At 46.9% G+C, this 24,647-nt stretch overlaps 1 protein-coding gene across 1 annotated transcript in view; it reads right to left on the bottom strand.

The window, feature by feature from the left end:
- The window catches only part of LOC119976526 (centromere protein F-like), a 430,490-nt gene that overhangs the window by 85,299 nt on the left and 320,544 nt on the right, over positions 1–24,647 (bottom strand). The window contains exon 31 of the mRNA XM_038817079.1: positions 11,807–11,830. Within this exon, the coding sequence (XP_038673007.1) occupies positions 11,807–11,830 (24 nt within the window). The remainder of the gene's footprint in view (positions 1–11,806; positions 11,831–24,647) is intronic.

Below are 24,647 nucleotides of genomic sequence, written 5' to 3'. Positions count from 1 at the left end.
GATCCTACCCACGTCCCCGAGAGCACCCTATCCTGCAACCCCCTAGATGGCAGTATCAGGAACTCCGCCACCTGCCACTTAACAAACGCCCTAATCTGTCTATACATGAAAACATTCCCAGGGGGAGGCCCCACTTCGCCTCCAACTCCTCTAATGTCGCAAACGTCCCATCGAGGAAAAGGTCTCCCATCCACCTGATGCCTGCCCTATGCCAACTCAAAGACCCGCCATCTATTCTCCCTGGTGCAAACCGGGTGATTGCCCTGTTTTGGGGCCCACACTGAGGCCTTGACTTCCCCCCTAAGCCGCCTCCACTGCCCCCAAATTTTGAGGGACTCGACCACTCCCTGACTCGTAGAGTACATTGCAGGGGGAGTGGAAGCGTGGCCATCACCAATGCATCCAATCCCGTACCCACACAGGACGCCAACTCCAACCTCTTCCATGCGGCCCCCTCCCCCTCCAACACCCACCTACGAATCATTTCCACGTTCGCAGCCCAGTAATACCCACACAGGTTGGGCAACGCCAAGCCGCCTACCTCCCTTTCTCGCTCCAGGAATAACCTCCTCACTCTCGGAGTTTTCCATGCCCACACGTACCAGAGAATACTCTTATTAACCCTCTTGTAAAAAGCCTTCAAAATCAATAAGGAGAGGCACTGGAAAAGAAATAAAAATATCGGGAGCACTGTCATCTTAACTGACTGGACCCTACCCGCCAAAGAGAGTGGCAGCGCGTCCCACCTCCTGAACTCCTCCTCCATCTTTTCCACCAGCCTCGAAAAGTTTCGTCTGTGCAGGGCCACCCAGCTCCTCGCTATCTGGACCCCAAGATATCTAAAGCTCCTCTCCGCCCTCTTCAACGGGAGCTCTCATTTCTCCCTCTCCTGGTCCCCCAGGTGCAGCACAAACAGCTGACACTTCCCCACGTTCATAATATAGCCAGAAAACTCCCCAAAATCCCCAAGCATCTGCAACACCTCTGTGATCCCCCCCCCCGCCGGATCTGCAATGTACAGCAGTAAATCATCTGCGTACAGCAACAGCCGGTGCTCCTCCTTCCCCCCTCCCCACCTCCCCCCGCAAAATCCACCTCCAGTTCTTCAAATCCCTCAGCACCATGGCCAAGGGCTCAATCGCTAACGCGAAGAGCAGGGGCACCCCTGCCTCGTGCCCCGAGAAAGGCGAAAGTCCTCTGGACTCCTCCCATTCGTCACCACACTAGGTACTGGGGAGCTATAGAGTAACCTCACCCAGCTGATGAATCTCTCACTAAACCCAAACCTCCTCAAAACTTCCCACACGTCGCTCCACTCCACCCTGACAAAAGCTTTCTCCGCATCCATGATGCTACCGTTTCCGCCTCCCCAACCACTGACGCCATCATCATAACATTGAGAAGACACTGTACATTGACATTCAGCAGCCTCCGATTCACAAACCCCGTTTGGTCCTCATTGATAACCATCGGGACCGCATCCTTCACCCTCCTGGACAGTACCTTAGCCAACAGCTTTGCATCCACGTTGAGGAGCGAAATCGGCGTGTAAGAGAAATACTGGAGGAGGTCCTTAGCCCGCTTCAGCATCAGTGAGATTATTGCTCTAGACATCGTCGGGTGCAGAGCCCCCCATCCCCCGTCTCATTCAGGGTCCTCACAAGTGGCGGGCCCAGTAGATCTGAAAACTTCTTATCAAACTCCATCGGGAACCCATCAGGTCCCGGTGCTTTCCCTGTCTGCATGCTCCCCAGCGCCTCCATCATCTCCTCCAGCTCGATTTGGGCCCCCAGACTCTCCACCCGCTCATCCTATGCTCTTGGGAACTCCAGCTTATCCAGAAAACGGTCCATCCCGCCCACTCCCCTAGGGGGCACCGTCCAGTACAGCCCCTCGTAAACGGATCTGAACACAGCACTAATGTCCCTGACACTCCGCACCAAGTTCTCTCCTGCATCTGTGACTCCCCCTATCTCTCTTGTTGGCAAACTCTTCCGGGGCTGATGGGACAGCATTCGACTTGCCTTCTCCCCATACTCCGTCTTCCGGGTGGTCAGTATATGAAACTCCGTTTGGAGACTGAGATGCTTCCTCAGAAGCCCCTCCTCCGGGACATCCGTATACTACCTGTCCACCCTTACCATTTCTTCCACCAACCTCTGCTTCTCAACCCTCTCCCCCTCTCCCTGTGCACCCGAATGGATATCAGCTCCCCACTAACCACTGCCTTCAGCGCATCCCAACCCCCCCCCCCCCACTTGCACTTCCCCATTATTGTTAGCTTCCAAATACCCCTCTATACCCCTATGGACTCACCCACATACTTCCTCCTCTGCCAGAAGCCCCACATCTAACCTCCACAGCAGGCGCTGATCCTTTCCCTACCCCAGCTCCAGGTCCACCGAATGCGGAGCATGGTCAGATATGTCTATCAACGAATATTCTGCCCCAACACTCCCGGGATTGGCGCCCTCCAGAGCAAAAAGCAGTCAATCCGGGAATAAGCCTTGTGGACATGGGAGAAGATGGAGAACTCCCTACCCCCAGGCTTCAAAAACCTCCAAGGGTCTACCCCTTTCATCTGATCCATGAACCCCATCAGCACCGAGGCCGCCGCCGGCCTCTTACCCGTCCTTGACTTCGAACGATCCAGAGCTGGATCCAACACAGTATTAAAGTCCCCTCCCAAGATCAAACCCCCGTCTCCAGGTCTGGGATCCGGCTCAACATTCACCGCATGAAGCCTGCATCATCCCAGTTCGGGGCGTACACATTGACCAGGACCACCTGCTCCCCTTGAAGTCTACCACTTACCATTACGTGTCTACCTGCACTGTCCACCACCACACTCGATGCAACAAACTATAAGCTCTTGCCAACTAAGATCGTCACTCATCGATTCTTCACATCAAGCCGCGAGTGAAAGGCCTGCCCCACCCATCTTCTTCTCACCTCACCAGTTCTGCCACCTTAAGGTACGTCTCCTGGAGCATAGCCACGTCCGCTCCCAGCCCCTTCAGGTGTGCCAGGACCCGGGAACGCTTCACCAGACCATTCAGCCCCCTCACGTTCTATGTGACTAGCCAATCTGGGGGGGGGGGGGGGGTGGGGGTTTACCCCCTCCCTCTGCGCCGGTCAGCCAAAGCTCTTCCTTGTTTCACCACGCGCCCGCACAACCCCTCAGGCCCGTTCTCCACGGTGGCAGGCCCGCTTCCCAACCTCCTCCTTCAGCAGCCGTTCCCCTATGGACCCTGCATCAGCAGCCCGGGACATCCCCTTACAACCCCCCCCCCCCCCGAGCCACTCCGCCCCCCCCCCCCCTTACCCCTCCCCCCAAGCTAGGGCACCAGCTAGCTTCGTAACCCCTTCCATTGTACTTCCGTAAGTCAGCCGACTCCTGCTGACCCCGGCTGCTCCCGCCATCCCGACGACCCCCAGCCCTCTCTCCCCGATTCAACACAACCACCCTTCCCCCCTCCCAGTGCTGGCCCCGACCACTACTCCAGCGCGGGAAGAAAACCCGCGCTACCAACCCAAACCCCACGCCCGCCAATCCATCAAGCGGGAAAAAGACGGGCACATGCCCCAGCGGGACTGCGAACAGCTCCCCAACCCTCCACCAGTGAAAAAACGAAAAAGCACCCAAATATATAAATAACAGCCACAAAAAGCGAAAAAGCAGAACAGCAAAAAGGCAACATCAAAAAAAGCAAATAAAAAGGATAGGATGCCAAAGAGGACAGAGCCTCTGGACTATGTACACCATTGCCCAGCCCCCCCCCCCCCCCCCCCCCCCATTCCTCAGTTCGAGTCCAAATTCTCTGCCTGGAAAAAGGCCCAGGCCTCCTTCGGAGAATCACAGTAGAGTTGGCTGTCATTGTAAGTGACCCAGAGGTGGGCCGGCTGTATCAGGCCAAACGTCACCCCCTTCCTGTGAAGCACTCCCTTTACCCGATTGAAACCAGGCCTTCTCTTCGCCACCTCCGTGGTCCAGTCCTGGTAGATCCTGACCTCTGCGTTCTCCCACCTGCTGCTCCTTTCCTTCTTCACCCATATCAGCATGCACTCAGCGCCAACGAAGCGGTTAAAGCGGACCAGCAGCACCCTAGGCGACTCGTTCGGCCTGGGCTTCCTCATTATCACTCGATGGGCCCCCTCCAGATCAAAGGGTCCTTGGAACAACCCCGCGCCCATTAACGAGTTCAGCGTCAGTACCATGTAGGCCCCCAGATCCGAACCTTCCAGCCGCTCCGGGAGTCCCAGAATCCGCAGGGTTCTTTCGACGGTAGCGGTTCTCCATCTCATCCATCCTTGCCAGCCATTTCATGTGAAGCGCCTCGTGCGACTCCACCTTCACTGCCAGGCCCAGGAGTTCGTCCTCGCTCTCCGAGGCCCTTTGCTGTAGCTCTCGGATCTCCGCACCCTGAGCCGTCTGGGTCACCATGAGCTTGTCCAGTGAGGCCTTAAACGGTTCCAGTATCTGAGCCATCAGCTCTCTCAAGCAGGGATGGAGCAGCTCCTGCTGCTCCTTCACCCACTCCTGCCACGCTGCCGGTTCCCCACCCGCCGCCATCATGTTTTTCCTGCCTCACACCTTTCTCTGCTCCGAAGCCGAATTTTTGACCGCTCCGCTCCTGGTCCAGTCCATCCACCGGCAGATAAGCACAGTGGATCTGTGCCCACCAGGGGGAAAGTCCTTAAAAGAGCCCAAAAGACCAAAAATAGCGGGAGCTACCGAACGTGTGGCTTAGCTCCAGATCAACGCAACCAGTAGTCTTGGTTGGTAAATTTTCCACCACCATTCAGGGTTGCATGTGGCAGGATTGAGAACTCCAAACTGATGCTCCCATTGTGGTGTCGGTTAACCCTGCCTGTGACATGCTGATTCTATTGTTTGGCACACACTAAATTCTGTGTTGTTGCTTCAACAATTTGACACCTCATTTTTAGAGATGCCTTGTGTTATCTCTGGCATGCACTCTTCATTATATCAGCACTGTTCCCATGGCTTAGTAATGAGGAATGCTCGATATGCCTGGATAAGGTTGCAGATTATGGTTGAGTAGTATTTCCCTGCTGCTAATGGCTCACGGAGTCTCATGGATTCCCAGTGCAGAGTTCCTAGATCTGTTCAAAGACTATTCCATTTAGCAACGTGGGATAGCCCCAGAATTCAATGTAAGACATCCTTTATGTGAAGGTTACTTTTTCTCCAAATCGACTCTGTGGTGGTCACTCCTCCCGATACATGGACCGATGCGTCAGCAGCAGACAGACTAGGATAAAGTCAAGTTCCTTTTCACCTCTTGTTCGTTTCCTCTCCACCTGTTGCAGGGGCTGATCTAGCACAGGGCTAAATCGCTGGATGTTAGAGCAGACCAAGGCAGGCCAGCATCCACAATTCACTCATCAGAACGTTTCGTCTCAATTTTCTCGATTGTCATCTGGCTCATCCCTGCAATTTTAAAAACTAAAGTGACATGCTTAGGGCTGAAAAAATACCCGTTGCAAAAATCCCGAGAGTCGAAGAACGGGTAATATTTGATCCCAGAGCTTTGCGGTTGGCTGAGGTTTGGGGAGGTGATCAAAACTTTGTTTACATGATGACCGCTGAGTGTAAGAGTCCATTCATGTTTCACACAATATTGTGAAGACCCTTCCGGATGTCACACTGTGGCTGCGCAGAAGTCCCTTCCCCTCCACTGACTCCAGCTCCAACTTCACTGGCGCCTGAGACTTGAGGTCTGAACAGAGCTGATATTTGTTTCGCGCCTTGTCGCACAACACTTCCTGCCATCAGGAAAATAAAAATAGACTGGGAAAAAAACAGAAGTGCGACATAATGACCTCAACGTGTCAAGGGACGGAGGGCCTTGAGGGAATCTTACGGGAAAGCAATCAGGCGCCTTTTCGTCTGAATCCTACCTAAAGGCCTGCAAGCGACAGACCAGAAGTTATGGCCAGTCATTGATAAAATGCACCGTGCAACGGTAGCAGCTTCTCCAACCACAAAGAGTTTAAGCTATATTTGACCAACGCCTATACACCTGTACTTTTTTGCAGGGAACAAAAACATAAACTGACAATATAGGACTTTTTCCACTACATTTCTATTCCCTTACCTTGTAATGCACAATAATCCCAAACTCATAAAAATGGCATCGGTTTCATCAAATTACAAATGCTTACATTATGTCAGTAATTAAACTTCCCAGCCCAGTATAAGAATGCAGCTTTTTGTTCCAGGAGAGTTATCCTTCCATTTGACATAACGGTTGCCAATGGAAATATATCCAAATGGGCGCGGCACAGTGGTACATCCTGACGCGCTCTGTTCGACTCTGCAATGTGGTCAATTATGTTTGCCTGTACCTCAACTAAATATCAATGCCGATGTTTCATATCGATTTACACTCTTCACTAACGCAATATTTTGACGACAGCCTTGAAGAAATGCGCAATTTAAGATTGTTCAGTTTTCAGAGCAACGCATTCCAGCAAATCAATGCCTTAAGGTTCCATTTATAATCGTCCTAACATTCGGTTTAAGATACAATAAACTTATGCTCAATTACCCTAAATGGAATCCGTTTTAATATAATTAAGCCGCCGAATCACTCAAACAGTTAAATATTTAAAATATTTGTTGCTGAACCGTCAACAATCAAACATCATGCCGATGTTTTGCTGAATTTCTTGTGAATTGTGGAAGTTGAAACCAGAATAACTGCAATGAAATAACAAATTAAATGTTCCAATGCTAAACCGGATACTCTGAGACCTGTTCCTAAAACATGCACTTCAGGCTCCAAATATGGTTTCCGAAAATATTCGTTCCACTGAAGCATTGGCATCGGATAATTACAATCCCTGTGGATCTTCCAAATATGTGGATCAGTTTAGCTTCATCGCAGTGTTGCTTTTAGGACATGATTTTGACAGATGTAAGACGTTTGATCTGGCAAAGTTGTAATTTAATCTACAATACAAGTTCGGCTACGTGGTGTTTAACTCTATTTTCCATTCACTCGGTCAGACAAGCACCAACATGGTTAATTATTTCCCATCACGCATGTATGTATGTATTTTTCTGGGGAAATTTGCATACGTGCAGTGCGGTCAGCCTAAGTTGAAGGTGAATCTGCGAAGGAGACCCGAGGAGTTTGACTGAAGGCAATCATCCAGCAGAGGGCAGCAGAGCAGAGCTACTGATCAGCTGTTCTGGGGAAATTTGCATACGTGCAGTGCGGTCAGCCGAAGTTGAAGGTGAATCTGCGAAGGAGACCCGAGGAGTTTGAGTGAAGGTAATCATCCAGCAGAGGGCAGCAGAGCAGAGCTACTGATCAGCTGTTCTGGGGAAATTTGCATACGTGCAGTGCGGTCAGCCTAAGTTGAAGGTGGTTTGTGGAGAGGCTGTTGGCAAGTGACAGTTAAACCCGAAACACTTCGTGAGTGTCTCCTCCTCTAACCAACCCCCCCACCCCACGGTGGTTGGGAAGCGGGAGCAGGGGCCTGTCGCGAAGGTGAGTGAGTTCCTTTAAATTTGCTTACCTTTCAGCGGGAGCAGGGTTGAGGTAATATCAGGTAAGCTCTTCCTTTCTTTTTCTTTTTCTTGTTTTTTTTTAAATCTAGAGGTGATGTCAGGGAAGGCAGTACAATGCTCCTCCTGCAGAATGTTTAAGGTGAGGGACGCCGTCAGTGTCCCTGCTGATTTCATCTGTGGGAAGTGCACCCAACTCCAGCTCCTCAAAAACCGTGTTAGGGACCTGGACCTTGAGCTGGATGAACTTCGGATCATTCGGGAGGCAGAGGGGGTCATAGATAGGAGCTTCAGGGAAGTAGTTACACCAAAGACTAGAGATAGATGGGTAACTGTAAGAGGGACTGGGAAGAAGCAGTCAGCGCAGGGACACCCTGCGGTCGTTCCCCTGAGTAACAAGTATACCGTTTTGGATACTTGTGGGGGGGACGACTTACCAGGGGTAAGCCATGGGGTACAGGCCTCTGGCACGGAGTCTGTCCCTGTTGCTCATAAGGGAAGGGGGGAAAGGAGTAGAACATTAGTAATTGGGGACTCAATAGTCAGGGGCACAGATAGGAGATTTTGTGGGAGCGAGAGGGACTCACGTTTGGTCTGTTGCCTCCCAGGTGCAAGGGTACGTGATGTCTCGGATCGTGTTTTCCGGGTCCTTAATGGGGAGGGGGAGCAGCCCCAAGTCGTAGTCCACATTGGCACTAACGACATAGGTAGGAAAGGGGACAAGAATGTCAGGCAGGCCTTTAGGGAGCTAGGATGGAAGCTCAGAGCGAGAACAAACAGAGTTGTTATCTCTGGGTTGTTGCCCGTGCCACGTGATAGTGAGATGAGGAATAGGAAGAGAGAGCAATTAAACACGTGGCTACAGGGATGGTGCAGGCGGAAGGGATTCAGATTTCTGGATAACTGGGGCTCTTTCTGGGGAAGGTGGGACCTCTATAGACAGGATGGTCTACATCTGAACCTGAGGGGCACTAATATCCTGGGGGGGGAGATTTGTTAGTGCTCTTTGGGGGGGGGGGGTTTAAACTAATTCAGCAGGGGCATGGGAACCTGGATTGTAGTTTTGGGGTACAGGAGATTGAGAGTATAGAGGTCAGGAGCACAGATTTGACTTCGCAGGAGGGTGCCAGTGTTCAGGTAGGTGGTTTGAAGTGTGTATACTTCAATGCCAGTAGTATACGAAATAAGGTAGGGGAACTGGCAGCATGGGTTGGTACCTGGGACTTCGATGTTGTGGCCATTTCAGAGACATGGATAGAGCAGGGTAAGGAATGGTTGTTGCAGGTTCCGGGGTTTTTGGTGTTTTAGTAAGCTCAGAGAAGGGGGCAAAAGAGTGGGAGGTGTGGCGCTGCTAGTCAAGGACAGTATTACGGTGGCGGAAAGGATGCTAGATGGGGACTCTTCTTCTGAGGTAGTATGGGCTGAGGTTAGAAACAGTAAAGGAGAGGTCACCCTGTTGGGAGTTTTCTCTAGGCCACCTAATAGTTCGAGGGATGTAGAGGAAAGGATGGCGAAGATGATTCTGGAAAAGAGCGAAAGTAACAGGGTAGTTGTTATGGGAGACTTTAACTTTCCAAATATTGACTGGAAAAGATATAGTTCGAATACATTAGATGGGTCATTCTTTGTACAATGTGTGCAGGAGGGTTTCCTGACACAATATGTTGACAGGCCAACAAGAGGCGAGGCCACATTTGGTTTTGGGTAATGAACCAGGCCAGCTGTTAGATCTGGAGGTAGGTGAGCACTTTGGAAACAGTGACCACAATTCGGTGACCTTTACGTTAGTGATGGAAAGGGATAAGTATACCCCGCAGGGCAAGAGTTATAGCTGGGGTAAGGGCAATTATAATGCCATTAGACATGACTTAGGATGTGTTGGTTGGAGAAGTAGGCTGCAAGGGTTGGGCACAATGGATATGTGGAGCTTGTTCAAGGAACAGCTATTGCATGTTCTTGGTAAGTACGTAGCAGTCCGGCACGGAGAGCGAGGGAACCGTGGTTTACCAAAGAAGTGGAATCTCTTGTTAAGAGGAAGAAGGAGGCCTCTGTGAAGATGAGGCATGAAGTTTCAGTTGGGGCGCTTGATAGTTACAAGGAAGCGAGGAAGGATCTAAAGAGAGAGCTAAGACGAGCAAGGAGGGGACATAAGAAGTCTTTGGCAGGTAGGATCAAGGAAAACCCAAAATCTTTCTATAGGTATGTCAGGAATAAAAGAATGACTAGGGTAAGAGTAGGGCCAGTCAAGGACAGTGGTGGGAAGTTGTGTGTGGAGGCTGAGGAGATAAGCGAGATACTAAATGAATACTTTTCGTCAGTATTCACTCAAGAAAAAGATAATATTGTGGAGGAGAATGCTGAGACCCAGGCTATTAGAATAGATGGCATTGAGGTGCGTAGAGAAGAAGTGTTGGCAATTCTGGACAAGGTGAAAATAGATAAGTCCCCGGGGCCGGATGGGATTTATCCTAGGATTCTCTGGGAAGCCAGGGAAGAGATTGCTGAGCCTTTGGCTTTGATTTTTAGGTCATCACTGGCTACAGGAATAGTGCCAGAGGACTGGAGGATAGCAAATGTGGTCCCTTTGTTCAAGAAGGGGAGTAGAGATAACCCCGGTAACTATAGGCCGGTGAGCCTAACGTCTGTGGTGGGTAAAGTCTTGGAGAGGATTATAAAATATACGATTTATAATCATCTAGATAGGAATAATATGATTAGGGACAGTCAGCATGGTTTTGTGAAGGGTAGGTCATGCCTCACAAACCTTAACGAGTTCTTTGAGAAGGTGACTGAACAGGTCGACGAGGGTAGAGCAGTTGATGTGGTGTATATGGATTTCAGTAAAGCGTTTGATAAGGTTCCCCACGGTCGGCTATTGCAGAAAATACGGAGGCTGGGGATTGAGGGTGATTTTGAGCTGTGGATCAGAAATTGGCTCGTTGAAAGAAGACAGAGAGTGGTAGTTGATGGGAAATATTCAGAATGGAGTTCAGTTACGAGTGGCGTACCACAAGGATCTGTTCTGGGGCCGTTGCTGTTTGTCATTTTTATAAATGACCTAGAGGAGGGCGCAGAAGGATGGGTGAGTAAATTTGCAGACGACACTAAAGTCGGTGGAGTTGTAGACAGTGCGGAAGGATGTTGCAGGTTACAGAGGGACATAGATAAGCTGCAGAGCTGGGCTGAGAGGTGGCAAATGGAGTTTAATGTGGATAACTGTGAGGTGATTCACTTTGGAAAGAATAACAGAAATGCAGAATATTTGGCTAATGGTAAAATTCTTGGTAGTGTGGATGAGCAGAGGGATCTCGGTGTCCATGTACATAGATCCCTGAAAGTTGCCACCCAGGTTGATAGGGTTGTGAAGAATGCCTATGGTGTGTTGGCCTTTATTGGTAGAGGGATTGAGTTCCGGAGCCATGAGGTCATGTTGCAGTTGTACAAAACTATAGTACGGCCGCATTTGGAGTATTGCGTTCAGTTCTGGTCGCCTCATTATAGGAAGGACGTGGAAGCTTTGGAACGGGTGCAGAGGAGATTTACCAGGATGTTGCCTGGTATGGAGGGAAATCTTATGAGGAAAGGCTGATGGACTTGAGGTTGTTTTCGTTAGAGAGAAGAATGTTAAGAGGTGACTTAATAGAGGCATACAAAATGATCAGAGGGTTAGATAGGGTGGACAGCGAGAGCCTTCTCCCGCGAATGGAGGTGGCTAGCACGAGGGGACATAGCCTTAATTTGACGGGTAATAGATATAGGACAGAGGTCAGAGGTGGGTTTTTTACGCAAAGAGTGGTGAGGCCCTGGAATGCCCTACCTGCAACAGTAGTGAACTCGCCAACATTGAGGGCATTTAAAAATTTATTGGTTAAGCATATGGATGATAAGGGCATAGTGTAGGTTGGATGGCCTTTAGATTTTTTCCATGTCGGTGCAACATCGAGGGCCGAAGGGCCTGTACTGCACTGTATCGTTCTATGTTCTATGTTCTATAAGAAAGCATTTGCCGGATCAAAGCCACATTCTGCAATCCGTATTAATTTACTTTCTCTCTGAAAGTCCTTCGGTCATGTTGCCTAAATTAGTCCCTATTCTCTCAGGATTGGAAAGCATTAATTGAATTTACTTTATGTTATGCAGTTACCAAAAATGTAGTGTTTTCTGCACCTCATTGTAGTGTTGTTATTCTTGTGACTTAAAATAGTTTGGAAGTGAAACTGCTACAACAGTTGTGTTTCCTTCATGAATAAATGAAAACCATCTTACGATTCTTCCTTAGTTCGTCCAATTCTGTAAGGAGCACCAGAAATAGGCATTCAAGAATTGCAATATCCAATAAATGCAATGCAAAAAGTGAGTGATGGATATCTGCCAGATTTGGAAGTAGGCCTTCAATTTTGCCAAATAACTTATAAAATGATTTGGTCCGTCTTAGTCACGATATTTTGGGAATGTTTTGTGTCATATTATGACTTCAACAATATGCCGATTATTTGAATACCATTTCCAGTTTAACATTGGTGACGGTTACTATAACAGGTTACATATCGGTAGGCAATGAAATCACAGAATACTCATTCTTCATCATGTTGGCTTTATCATGAAAGAGACATCGTAAATCAGTAGACCGTTGAAAATATGAGGACAGTTATGTTGCATGATTGTCTTTGGAGCACGATATTGACGACATTGTGTTCACCTGGTCATGACGAACACAGTCATGAAAAGTGACATCGCAATCAAAAGGAACATGAATTTGTCGACAATTCCCTCACCGGCAGTAACGCTACATAACAGCTGCTACGATAATTGTTATGTAAGAATCTCTGAGTATTGCAAGTAAAGTTACTTTGTGGCAATGGAAGCTGTAAAGACAAAAGCTTTGGTCCCGAATAAGTGTTCATTACAGAACAATGGTCAACACTATCTGAACGAAAAATAGCAGAATGCGACAATAGCATTAAAACTGGTCAGTGCAATCTGAAACCAAAACACAACATAATAAAATATACTGGGTGACATTCGGAGATCATGTAGGCATGGGTCATGCAAATTGGAGAACAGTATTGGATCCAACATGAAATGACGGCATCAACTTGCCAACTCGAATGAATATGTACTATTCATCCAACGTTTTTTGGACTTAGCTGTTACCGGCATAATACCAAGGGAAACAATGAGAGTATGTGGGAAAAGTGACGAATTGATATGTCAAGCATATGAAATCTGCTGATCATTACGTACAGAAATATTGCATTGCGCATAATTCTCACCGAGTCTTCATTTCATCTCCCTGATCTAGGCAAAGCTGTAATGTCAGCTGCGAAGGCAATATAATTGATTGAAAGAAGCACAAGTACCAGCTTGCTTCATCGTTTGCCTATTGAGGCCGATAGGCTGAGCAGTAAAAGATGGTGAACGCTATAATAGTTCTGAGAGTGTAGGTTTGGGTGACAGTTCTGTGGTTGAGATGAAACACAGTGGGAGTGAGTGTGTGCATGGTGGGAGATGTCTGGATGGGATGGTTGGAGAACAATCCGATGTAAAAAATTGAAAACCTATCTAGGTGCCGCTGCACCATCAGCATAACATCATCTGTACAGATGTGGGGCGTGGAGGACCCCAGATCCATGCGACCCACAGGCCACTGCCGTTGCGGAGTTTGCACATTTTCCTCATATCTGCATGGGGCTCACCATCACAACCAAAAATGTATGGAGCAGGCGGCGAGGCCACTTTACATTGCTACGTAATACGAAAAAAATACCTTACAGAAAATTGCAGATGTGTGGAGTCCAAGAGAAAGAATGGGTATGTATTTATTTTAATTTGTTCTTGGACTTTCGGCATCGCTGAACGCGCCAGCATTTGTTGCCCAACCGTAATGGCCCTTGCTAGGCAACTTTGCCAAGGCCAATACGAGTCAAGAAAGCTGCTGTGTGGCTCTCACCATGTGGGATAGGCCCAGTAATGACGACAGATCTCATTCTCCGAAGGAGATTTGCAAACCAGATGCATTTTAATGACAATCGGCAATGGTTTTATCACCTTCTTTAGACTTTTCATTCCTGATTTTATTGAATTCAAACTTCATCTTTTGCCAAGGTGGAATTCGAACCCTTGACCCAATCGCATGAACGTGGCTTACTGGATTGCTGTTGTGTCACATTCCCCCACTGCCTCCTTGGAAGCAATATGCTGTGAGATTGTGTAGTCCAGTTATTACAGCAGTCGGTGGGATTTTCATGGATATTAGTCAACAGCCTATTTCCTGCAATGCAGGAAGAGAATAAAAGAAAGGATGGTGAAGTTGAGAGAAGGGAAACATTTGGGAGGAAAATTGAGATTTCTTCCCAGGAATCATTGAGGACATGATGTCACACCTTAGCTGTCATCGATGAGCCGGGATTAGAGGGAGGCATGGCATGACATTAACTGGGACAAAAATATTTTACATACCCAACAACGACAGGCACGACTTCTGTCGATACTTAAGTGCATATTTAATATTCAGGAAGTGACGTAAGCAGGGGTGACTGCTCAATGAGATAACAAGTTAAAGCAGGTGCAGCAGGGAAGCAACATCGAGTGGAAATCCTTTGCTCCTGGTTCAGTAAATAAACATATAATACAGACACTGCCCTGTTCATGAAGGGATAGAAGGTTTGGCATTTCAAAATTAAGAGGAGGTGTATAAGTATTTTTTCCCTGAAATGGAAATTAATTCGTTGGCACTGACTATCTGAGGAAGCATTTGTGTTTGCATCTGATTTATTGTCAAGTGTACCGTTTTACAGAGAAAAATATTGTAGCACAGACAGTCCACGAAGATTGTTCCACACATGAAAAGACAGCGAGTCCACATAAATACACAATGTAAACACATAGGCGCACACACCGGAGTGTCATATTACTCAGCGGAGAAGATATGTGAAGAGATCAGTTCAGTTCACAAGAGGGTCATTAAGGAATATGACAGCATGCATTATACTGTTTTTGAACCTGTTAATGCGTGTTCTTCTGTCAGATGTAAGAAGTTAGACGAGAGAATAGCCCGGGTGTGAGGGTATCTGATTCTGCTGTCCGCATTCCCAAGGCAGCCGCATGGGTCGGCTGAGTCAATGGTTGTAAGGCTGGTTCGAATGATGGAATGGGCAATGTTCACGACTCTTCATAGATTTTGACCGTCTTGATCCGAGCAGTAGGCATCCTAGGCTGTGATGCAGACAGATACGATGCTTTCATTTGTTGCATTTGTAAAAATTGGTAAGACTTAATGTCGACATGCCACATTTCTGCCGTTTCCTGAGGAGGAACAGGCGCTGCTGTGCTGTGTAGATTATAGTGTCGACGTGATGGACCAAGACGCTATTGTGGAGGAGGTATCGCTGTTTATCCTTACAAGTTCTGGTCTCGAGACCAAGAAGTCCAGGATCCTGTTTCAGAGGGAGGAGCCATATTCTAGGCTTTGGAGTTTTGATATGAGCTTGGCGGAGAGTATAAAGTTGAAGTACTGTAGTTAATGCATAGGAGGACGATACATGACTCATTTCTGTCAGAAAGTTTGTAGAGGATTACTCCAGAGACCAGTGTAGATCGTGTCTGCTGTGTACGGGCTGTGCTGCAATGCGAAATGAAGTGAATCAAGGCATTCTTGAATATGGAGTGGTCATGGCGGTCTTCTTGAAGTAGGCGCGAATCTCAGAACAGTGTCGGGAAAGGTCTCAGAGGTCTCAGCTGCTGTCGAGATCCTACTGTGCTTTGCTTTGTAGCATTGTTATTTAAGCCTTGCAACAACCGACAAGAGTCCGGTTCCCCCAAGAGAAAATGATGAAAAGTCTCAGCAGATCAGGCAGCATCGGTTGGGAGAGAAATGAGCTAAAGTTTCGAGTCCAGAAGACTGGTAAAGCTTAAATATATAGAAAGTGGGAAATGTTAAAATGTGAGGTGAGAATGAAAGATGAGTCGTAGCCGCATAATCCAACGGAACAGAGTGCAAACAGCCATAGAAGCCAATGGAAAGTGTGCTAAAGACAGACCCCGGAGAGGACAAAAGGTTGAATGGCTAAACTGCAGAGAAACGAACATCGGAGGGTAAACTGTGACAGACGTAGCTGTGGGGCGGAGGGAAGGAAAGGGGGCTTACTAGGGGAAAATATATATTAAAAAGACAAGAAAGAAAGAAATGGTAATATTCAGTTAAAATGAAATGGCATAAAACAAATGGGTAAAGATGGGGTCGAGCTAATCATCTGAAGTTATTGAATTCGATGTTGAGACCGGAAGGATTCAGTGTGCCGAACCAGTAGATGATATACTGTTAATCCAGTTCGCATTGCTCTTCACTAGAACATTACAGCAGGCTAAGGATAGGCATGAGTTGTGTGAAAATAGTCCTGTGTTAAAGTAACAAGCAACAGGAAGGTCAGGATTATGAATGCTTACAGAAGAAGGTGCTCTGTAACGCGATCAGAAGGTTTGCATTTGGACTCTCCAATATCGAAGAGAATGCATTGTGAGCAGCGAATGCAATAAACTAAATTGAAGGAGGTGGAAGTGAAAAGCTGGAATGGGTATTTTGGCCCTGGGGCGTTAAGCATGGAAGAGGTAAAGGCAGGTGTGATACATTCTCGATTGCATGGGAAGGTGTCTTGGATGATGGGAGAGGTGATGTATTTGGTGGAGGAATTGATCAGATTAAATCGGAGGGAACGGTCTATGTGAAATGCTGACAGAGGGAGTAAAGCGGACATGTGTTTAGTGGCGGCATGACGCGGAGCTGTCGAAAATGGCGGAGGAATATGCTTTCTGTCCGAACGCAGGAGGGGTCAAATGTGAGAAAGAGGGGGACTCTATCCTTGCTCTGGGAGGGAGGGGAGGGGACGAGTCTAGTGGAGCGGGAGATGGACCGAACACCGTTGATGGCCCTGTCAACAAACTTAAGTGGGATATCACGGCTGATGAAGAAGAAGCACCTTTTTGAAGCACCTTTTTGGAAAGTGGCATCATCAGAACAAATGCGCCTGAGGCGGCGGAGCTGAGAAAAAGTGGTGGAGTTCTCATAGGGTGAAGGGTGAGAAGCGCTGTAGTCCAGATAGCTCTGGTAGTCAGTGGGCTTGTAATGGATATTAGTAAATAGTATAAAGCCTCTGCACACTTGCTAATGACGTCTGTGGCGCTGGCGGTCTACTCGTTTATGTTGGTGCCTGAGGTCTTCAATATGGACCATCCCGCTAACTCCAAACAGTCTCATAGGGGCTCTTCCATTGCCTCAGACGGCATTTAACGAACCTCCTAACAATATTCTCCTGCTTAGGTTTCTGATTCTATTCGGGGAGGAGCAGCATCGTCTGATGGTCCGATAATATCAAGTGCGGTCTTGTGATGGATCGGTCGGCGCCCTTGATGTTTCTGTCGCAGTGGTGGAGGATTTTGGAGCCCCTGGTGGGACAGAAATGTATAGTTCGAATTGTGGCAGTACGTTGCTGAGTTGGCGAGGTTGACAGCATCGGCCATGAAGAAGAAGGCCTCCGGACATTCTGCTACACTGTGATTTATCGTGGTGTTCATTCCTCACTTCTGTCTGGGGTGGGATGTAAATGGCCGTGCTAATGGCAGGAAGTAACTCACAAGGAATTTTGTTCTGACGGGACTTCACGTTGAGGTATTCCAGGTCCGGTAGCAGTAGCCCGCCAAGGCCGCCACGTCCTAACAGCAGGAGCAATTGATGAGGAGGCAAATCCTTCCACCATTTGCTTTGCCCAGTGACGCGGTGTGGTCCATCCGTTGCAATGAGAAGCTGTCACGTTGTGTGGCATACTTCGTGAGGCAGGGTCAACAATGTCTCCGTGAAACAATGCACCGTGCCTCGCGTGAATCTCGTCCGGCTTGTTTTCCATCGCTTGGACATTTGCCAGAAATCTTCCAGTGAGAGAAAAATTGATACCGCATTGTTTTAGCCTCACCTGCAAACCACCACGTCTCCCTCGCTTCTGCGATCGGCGTCTCGTTCGGGATGGTCCTGAGATTCGATGGGAGAAGTCTGACCTTGTGGAAGGTAAGTGATTACGGCTGGGCCCGTCCCGGACATGAGTTGTGATTTCGGGGTCGTTTCTGGGGCAATGCCGTTCTCTGGCTGCAATTTCGGGGCCGCTGGGAGGATACCTTCCAGCCACAAATGTAAGCAGAAGGAGGCTTTTGAAAATAATCGAAACTAAACGTAATCAACATTATAGGAACACGTGGACGTACTGATGTACGATGACGAAGCAGTACATTATCATTTCGCTCCAACAAGCTTGTTCCCGCATTTTTGAAAACCGTGGCTGATTTGATGGTGGTCTAAAATCTGCATCCCGCCCGTTACCAATGATCTGTCAACTGCTGCTTACAATGGATCTATGCTCCACAGCCTGAAACATATTCAAAACCGCTGCTTTGAACACATTTTCAGAAAGAGTTCCAGTGACTCAGGAGCCACTGAGAGCAAAACATCGCACCAACTCTGGATTAACAAAAAAAGAGTGGCTGAGGTAAATATTATTCCTTTAGATGATGAGAAGGGAGAATTAATAATGGGAGATGATTAAATGGCTGAGGAGCTGAACAGGTTTTTCGGGTCGGTATTCACAGTGGAAGACACAAATAACAGACCAGTGACTGATAGAAATGTGGCTATGACAGGTGAGGACCTTGTGATGATTGTTCTCACTAAGGAGGTAGTGATGGGTAAGCTAATGGGCTAAAAGTAGACAACTTTCGTGGCCCTGTTGGAATGCATCCTAGAGTGCTGAAGGAGATGGCAAGGGAAATTGTAAATGCACTAGTGATAATTTAGCAAAATTCACTAGACTCTGGGGTGATCCCGGAGGTTTGGAAAATAGCAAACGTGACACCACTGTTTAAAAAATGAGGTAGGCCGAAAGTGCGTAATTATAGGCCAGTGAGCTTAACTTAGGTAGTAGGGAAGACGCTGGAATCTATCATTAATGGGTAATAGCGAGGCATCTTGATGGAAATTGTCCCATTGGGCAGACGCAGCATGCGTTCGTAAAGCGCAGGTCGTTTCTAACTAATTTAGTGGAAATGTTTGAAGACATTACCAATGCAGTACATAAATGGGAACGAATGGATGTGTATCTGGATTTCCAGAAAGCATTTGACAAGGTGCCACACAAAAGGTTGCTGCATCAGACAAAGATGCATCGCATCCAGGGTAAAGTAGTAGCACGGATAAAGGATTGGTTAATTAATAGAAAGCAAAGAGTGGGGATGAATGGGTGTTTCTCCGGTTGGCAACCAGTAGCTAGTGGTGCCCCTCAGGGATCAGTGTTGGTCCCACAAGTGTTTACGTTTTACATATAGCTGTTGGGAAGGGTATGCACTAAGGTGGGAGGGGGTGGGAAGCAATGCAGGAAGTCGGAAGGTAGTAAACCAGGAACAGATACAAACGGCAGTAAGGGGGAAAGTGTAAGGCAGAGAAGACAGAGTCAATAATAAGAAACGGCGAAAGTACAAGGTACAGTGACTGAGGGGAGCTCAGTGAATAGGCACAGTAATACGAAAAGGAATAAAATGGGACGGAAAGACATAAATTGTAAGCGACGCAGCAGGGTATTACATGAAGATATGGGTTCAATGACAAGGAAAATTAGGAGATAGGTTAACAGGAAATATAACTTAGGAAAGGTTACTGATCGAGGCGTCAAGATTCAAAACAGAAGTATACAAGCCAACATAAGTGTACTTTACCTGAATGTTCATAGTATTCGGAATAAGGTAAATGAGATGATGGCGCAAATCATCGTGAATGGCTCTGATTTAGTGGCCATTGCTGAAACATGGTTAAAGGTTGGTCACGACTGTGAGTTAAATATCCGAGGGTATCAAACTATTCGGAAGGACAGGATGGATGGTAAGGGAGATGGTGTAGATCTGTTATTTATGGACGACATCCTGTTACAGTAAGGGATGGCATCAGTAATATGGAGGATAAGTTTGAATCCATTTAGCTGGAAATCAGGAATAGTAAGGCGAAAAAGTCACTGATAGGAGTACTCGATAGGACACCAAACTGTAACATTGCGCTGGGCCAGTCAATAAACAAATTAATAACTAATGCATGTTTAAATGGAGACCAGTTATAAAGGGGGATCTTAATCTCCTTTGCCGGTCATGGCAGCATTGAGGAGTTTATGGAATGTATCAGCGGTAGTTTCCTAGAACAGTATGGAATGGAACTGATGAGCGAACAAGCGGTCCTAGAGCTGGCCTTGTGTAATGAGACAGGATTGATTAATAATCTCATAGTTAGGGATCCTCTCGGAAGAAACGTTCACAATATGTTGGAATTTAAAATAAAGATGGAGGGTGAGAAGTTCAAATCAAACACTAGTGTTTTTTTGCTGAAACAAAGAATATGACAATTGGATGAGAGAAGAAGTAGCTAAGGTAGACTGGGAGCAACGACTTTATGGTTAAACAGTTGAGGAACAGTGGAGAACGATCGAAGCAATTTTCACATTGCTCTTCAAAAGTTTATATCAAGAAAAAGGAAGGACAGTAGAAAGAGGGAAAATAGACCGTGGATATCGAAGGAAATCAGGGCGAGTATGAAATTGAAGAAAAAAGAATCCAAAGTCGCAAAGATTAGTGGGAGACGAGAGGACTGTGAAATCTTTAGCGGGCAACAGAAAGCTACTAAAAACGTTATAAAGAAGACTAAGATGGGTTATGAGAGTAAACGTGCTCAGTATATAAAAATAGGTAGTAAAAGGGGTAGCAGGGTAGCATGGTGGTTAGCATAAATGCTTCACAGCTCCAGGGTCCCAGGTTCGATTCCCGGCTGGGTCACTGTCTGTGTGGAGCCTGCACGTCCTCCCCCTATGTGCGTGGGTTTCCTCCGGGTGCTCCGGTTTCCTCCCACAGTCCAAAGATGTGCGGGTTAGGTGGATTGGCTATGCTAAATTGCCCGTAGTGTCCTAATAAAAGTAAGGTTAAGGGGGGGGGGGGGGGGGGGTTTGCTGGGTTACGGGTATAGGGTGGATACGTGGGTTTGAGTAGGGTGATCATGGCTCGGCACAACATTGAGGGCCGAAGGGCCTGGCCTGTTCTGTGCTGTACTGTTCTATGTTCTATGTTCTAAGTTTCTACAAATATATAAAACAAAAAAGAGTGGCAAACGTAAATATTGGTTATTTAGAGGATGAGAAAGGAGACTTAATAATGGGAAATGAGGACATGGCTGAGGAACTGAATAGAATTTTTGGGACGATCTTCACGGTGGAAGACACAAATAACATACGAGAGTCTTATAGAAATGAGGCTATGACAGGTGATGACCTTGAGATGATTGTTCTCACTAAGGAGGTAGTGATGGGAAAGCTAATCGTGCTAAAGGTAGACAAGTCCCGGGCGCTGATGGAATGCGTTCCAGAGTGCCAGAAGCGATGGCTCGGGAAATTGCAAATGCACAGGTGATAATTTACCAAAATTCACGAGACTCCGGGGTGGTCCCGGCGGATTAGAAATTAGCAAACGTGACACCACTGTTTAAAAAAGGAGGTAGGCAGAATGCGAGTAATGATAGGTCACTGAGCTTTACTTCGGTAGTAGGGAAGATGCTGGAATCTATCATCATGGAAGAAATAGCGAGACATCTGCATGGAAATGGTCCCATTGGGCAGACGAAGCATTGGTTCATAAAGGGCAGGTCGTGCGTGACTAATTAATTATTTTGGAATGTTTTCAGGGCATTGCCATTGCGGGAGATAACGGGGAACCAATTAATGTGGTATATCGGGATTTCCAGAAAGCCATTGACAAGGTGCCACACAAAAGGTTGATGCATCAGATAAAGATGTATGGCATTAAGGGCAAAGTAGTGGCATGGATAGAGGATTGGTTAATTAATAGAAACCAATGTGTATTTATCTGGTTGCAATCAGTAGCTAGCGGTGTCCCTCAGGGATCAGTGTTGGGCCCACAATTGTTCACAATTTACATATATGAATTAGAGTTGGGGACCAAGGGCAATGTGTCCACGTTTGCAGACGACAGTAAGATGAGTGGTAAAGCAGAAAGTGCAGAGGATACTGGAACTCTGAAAAGCGATTTGGATATTTTATGTGAATGGGAGAGGGTCTGGCAGATGGAATACAATGTTGACAAATGTGAGGTTAACCGTTTTGGTAGGAACAACATCAAAATGGATTATTATTTAAATGGCAAATTATTAAAACATGCTGTTGTGCATAGGGATTGGGTGTGCCAGTGCATGAGTCGCAAAAAGTTGGTTTACAGGTGCTACAGGTGATTAAGAAACATATGGAATTGTGTCGTTCATTACTAGAGTGATGGAGTTTAAGACTTGGGTCGTTACGCTGCAATTGTATAAGGTGTTAGTGAGGCCACAGCTGAAGTATTGTGTTCAGTTTTGGTTCCCTTGCCTGAGAAAGGACGTACTGGCGCTGGAGGGTGTGCAGAGGAGATCCACGAGGTGAATCAGAGAGCTGAAGGGGTTGGATTACGAGGAGAGGTAGAGTAGTCTGGGACTGTACTCGTCGGAATTTAGAAGGATGAGCGGGGATCTTGTAGAAACATATAACATTATGAAGGGAATAGATATGAGAGATGTGGGCAGGTTGTTTCCATTGGTGGGTGAAAGTAGAACTAGTGGGTATAGCCTCAAAATAAGGCTAAGTAGATTTAGGACTGAGTTTAGGAGGAACTTCTTTACCCAAAGGGTTGTGAATCTATGGAATTCCGTGCTCAGTGAAGCAGTTGAAGCTCCTTTATTAAATGTTTTTATGTAAAGATAGATAGTTCTTTGAAGAATAAAGGGATTAAGGCTTATGGTTTTCGGGCCGGAATGTGGAGCTGAGTCCACAAAAGATCATCCATCATCACATTGAATGGCGGAGCAGGCTCGTGAGGCCAGATGGCCGACTCCTGCTCCTAATTATTAAATTCTTATGTTCTTAATGGGCGACTGCTGATTTTTATTCAGTACGCCTAGTTTTAGATTTTCCCACAGACGTATTCATTCTCCCCTGATCCACTGCGTCAGGTTGCTTAGGGCCTTTTATATTTCAATCTGGCCCTCACATACTTCTAAGCTGCAGCAGGTGGAGAGTCAATGCATCTTTTCTGCCGAAATCAACACCCGCATTACTGGTATTAATTTGTGAAACCTTCTTTCGTCCCCTTCCAACAGTTGCATATCTCTTTAACCGTGACTAAAATCGTACATAACACTTGAAATGCAGTCTAACGAGTTTCCTGTACAACTGATGCAGACACCCCACGCATGTGAATTCAACACCACGCGCAAGAAATTATAACATTCTATTTTTCCTTGATTACTTGCTCTAAGATTCAGTGCGGCAGGAGGAAGCTAGAACAATTGATTTCATATGCCAGTCCAGTGTGTGAATGATACGAAAACTGTAGAACAGAACTACATGGGGTTATCTGTCTATGAGTTTGAACGTCGTGGAGGGAAGATCTCCAGTGAATGAACGATGTCCGGCAGTTTTGATTCATTCCGACAAAGTCATACTTTCCATCTCCGTCTCGTGTTTGCTTTCAGGCAGCGTTGAGCCCTTTTATGCCATTAGACCATAAATTCATAAGATATAGCAGCAGAATCAGACGACTCGACCCATCGATTATCCTCCGCCATTCAATCATGCCTTATAGTGTTCTCATCCCCATTCTCCTGCCTTCTCCCCATGAGCTGCGAACCCCTTATTTTGTTTTTAATTTAGAGTACCCAATTCATTTTTTCCAATTAAGGGGCAATTTAGCGTGGCAAATCCTCCGACTTTGCACAGCTTTGGGTTGTGGGGGCGTAACTCACGCAAACGCGGGTAGCATGTGCCAACTCAACCTGGACAGAGACCAGGAGCCGGGATCTAACCAGGGACTTCGCTGCTGTGAGGCGGCAGGGCTAACCCACTGCGCCACGGTGCTGTCCTTTGATCCGCTTGTCAATGAAGAACGTATCTATCTGTGTCTTAAAGACTCTCAGTTATTTGACGTCCACAGCCTTCTGCGGCAAAGAGGTTCATAGATTCGCCATCCTCTGGCTGAAGAAATTCTTCCACATCTCTGTTTTAAGGATCGGCACATTAATTGGAGATAGTGTCCTCTGCTTCTAGTTTTTCTTACTAGTGGACACATCCTCATCCACCACCTTACGAGGCCACGCAGTACCCTGTTACTTTCAAGGCGATCGCCCCTCATTATTCTAAATTCCAAAGAGTACAGACCCTGAGTCTTCAACCGTTCCTCATACGACAAGCTCTCCATTCCAGGGATCATTCCTGTAAATCATCTCTGGACCACTTCCAAGGTTAGCACATCCTTTCTTCGATACGCAGCCCAAAACTGCTCACAATACCTCAAATGGAGTCTGAGCAGAGCCTTATATCGCCTTTGAAGTACACGACTAGTATTTTAGCCCTTTAGGCATGAATGCTAACATTGCACTTGCCATCCTACCTGGCGAGTGAACCTGCACGTTAACCTTGATAGAATCGTGAACAAGGACCTCCAAGACCCTTTGTGGTTCTGATTTCTTCAGCATCTCCCCATTTATAAAACAGTCTATAGAACATAGAACATTATGTTTTATAGACTGTTTTATAAATGGGGAGATGCTGAAGAAAATTCTATACATCCATTTATTCTTCCAAAGTGAATAACCTCGCACTTATCCACATTGTATTCCACCTTCCACTTCTTTGCCCACTCTTCTTGCTAGTCAAAGTTCTTCTGCAGCCCAACTGTGAATACAACCTGTCCCTTTACAAATCTTTGTACCATCTGCAAACATAGAAACAGTGCCTTTAATTCCTTCTTCCAGATTATTAATGAATATTCTGAAATATTGTGTTGCCGGAACCGACCCCTGAAGCACACCAATATGAATGGCAGCCATTCTGAAAATGAACCCTTTATCACCACTCGCTGCTTTCTGCCAGTCAGCCAATCCTCTATCCATACCAGGATCTTACCCTTAACCCCATGGCGTCTGAATTTATTTAACGGTCTCCGATGTGCAAGGCATTCTGGGAATCTAAATAAATCACGTCAACTGGTTCTC

The sequence above is a fragment of the Scyliorhinus canicula genome, chromosome 13 (assembly GCF_902713615.1).
Source record: "Scyliorhinus canicula chromosome 13, sScyCan1.1, whole genome shotgun sequence".
NCBI lineage: Eukaryota > Metazoa > Chordata > Chondrichthyes > Carcharhiniformes > Scyliorhinidae > Scyliorhinus > Scyliorhinus canicula.
The sequence above is the reverse complement of the archived record's forward strand: the minus strand, read 5'-3'. Positions and strand labels throughout refer to the sequence as shown.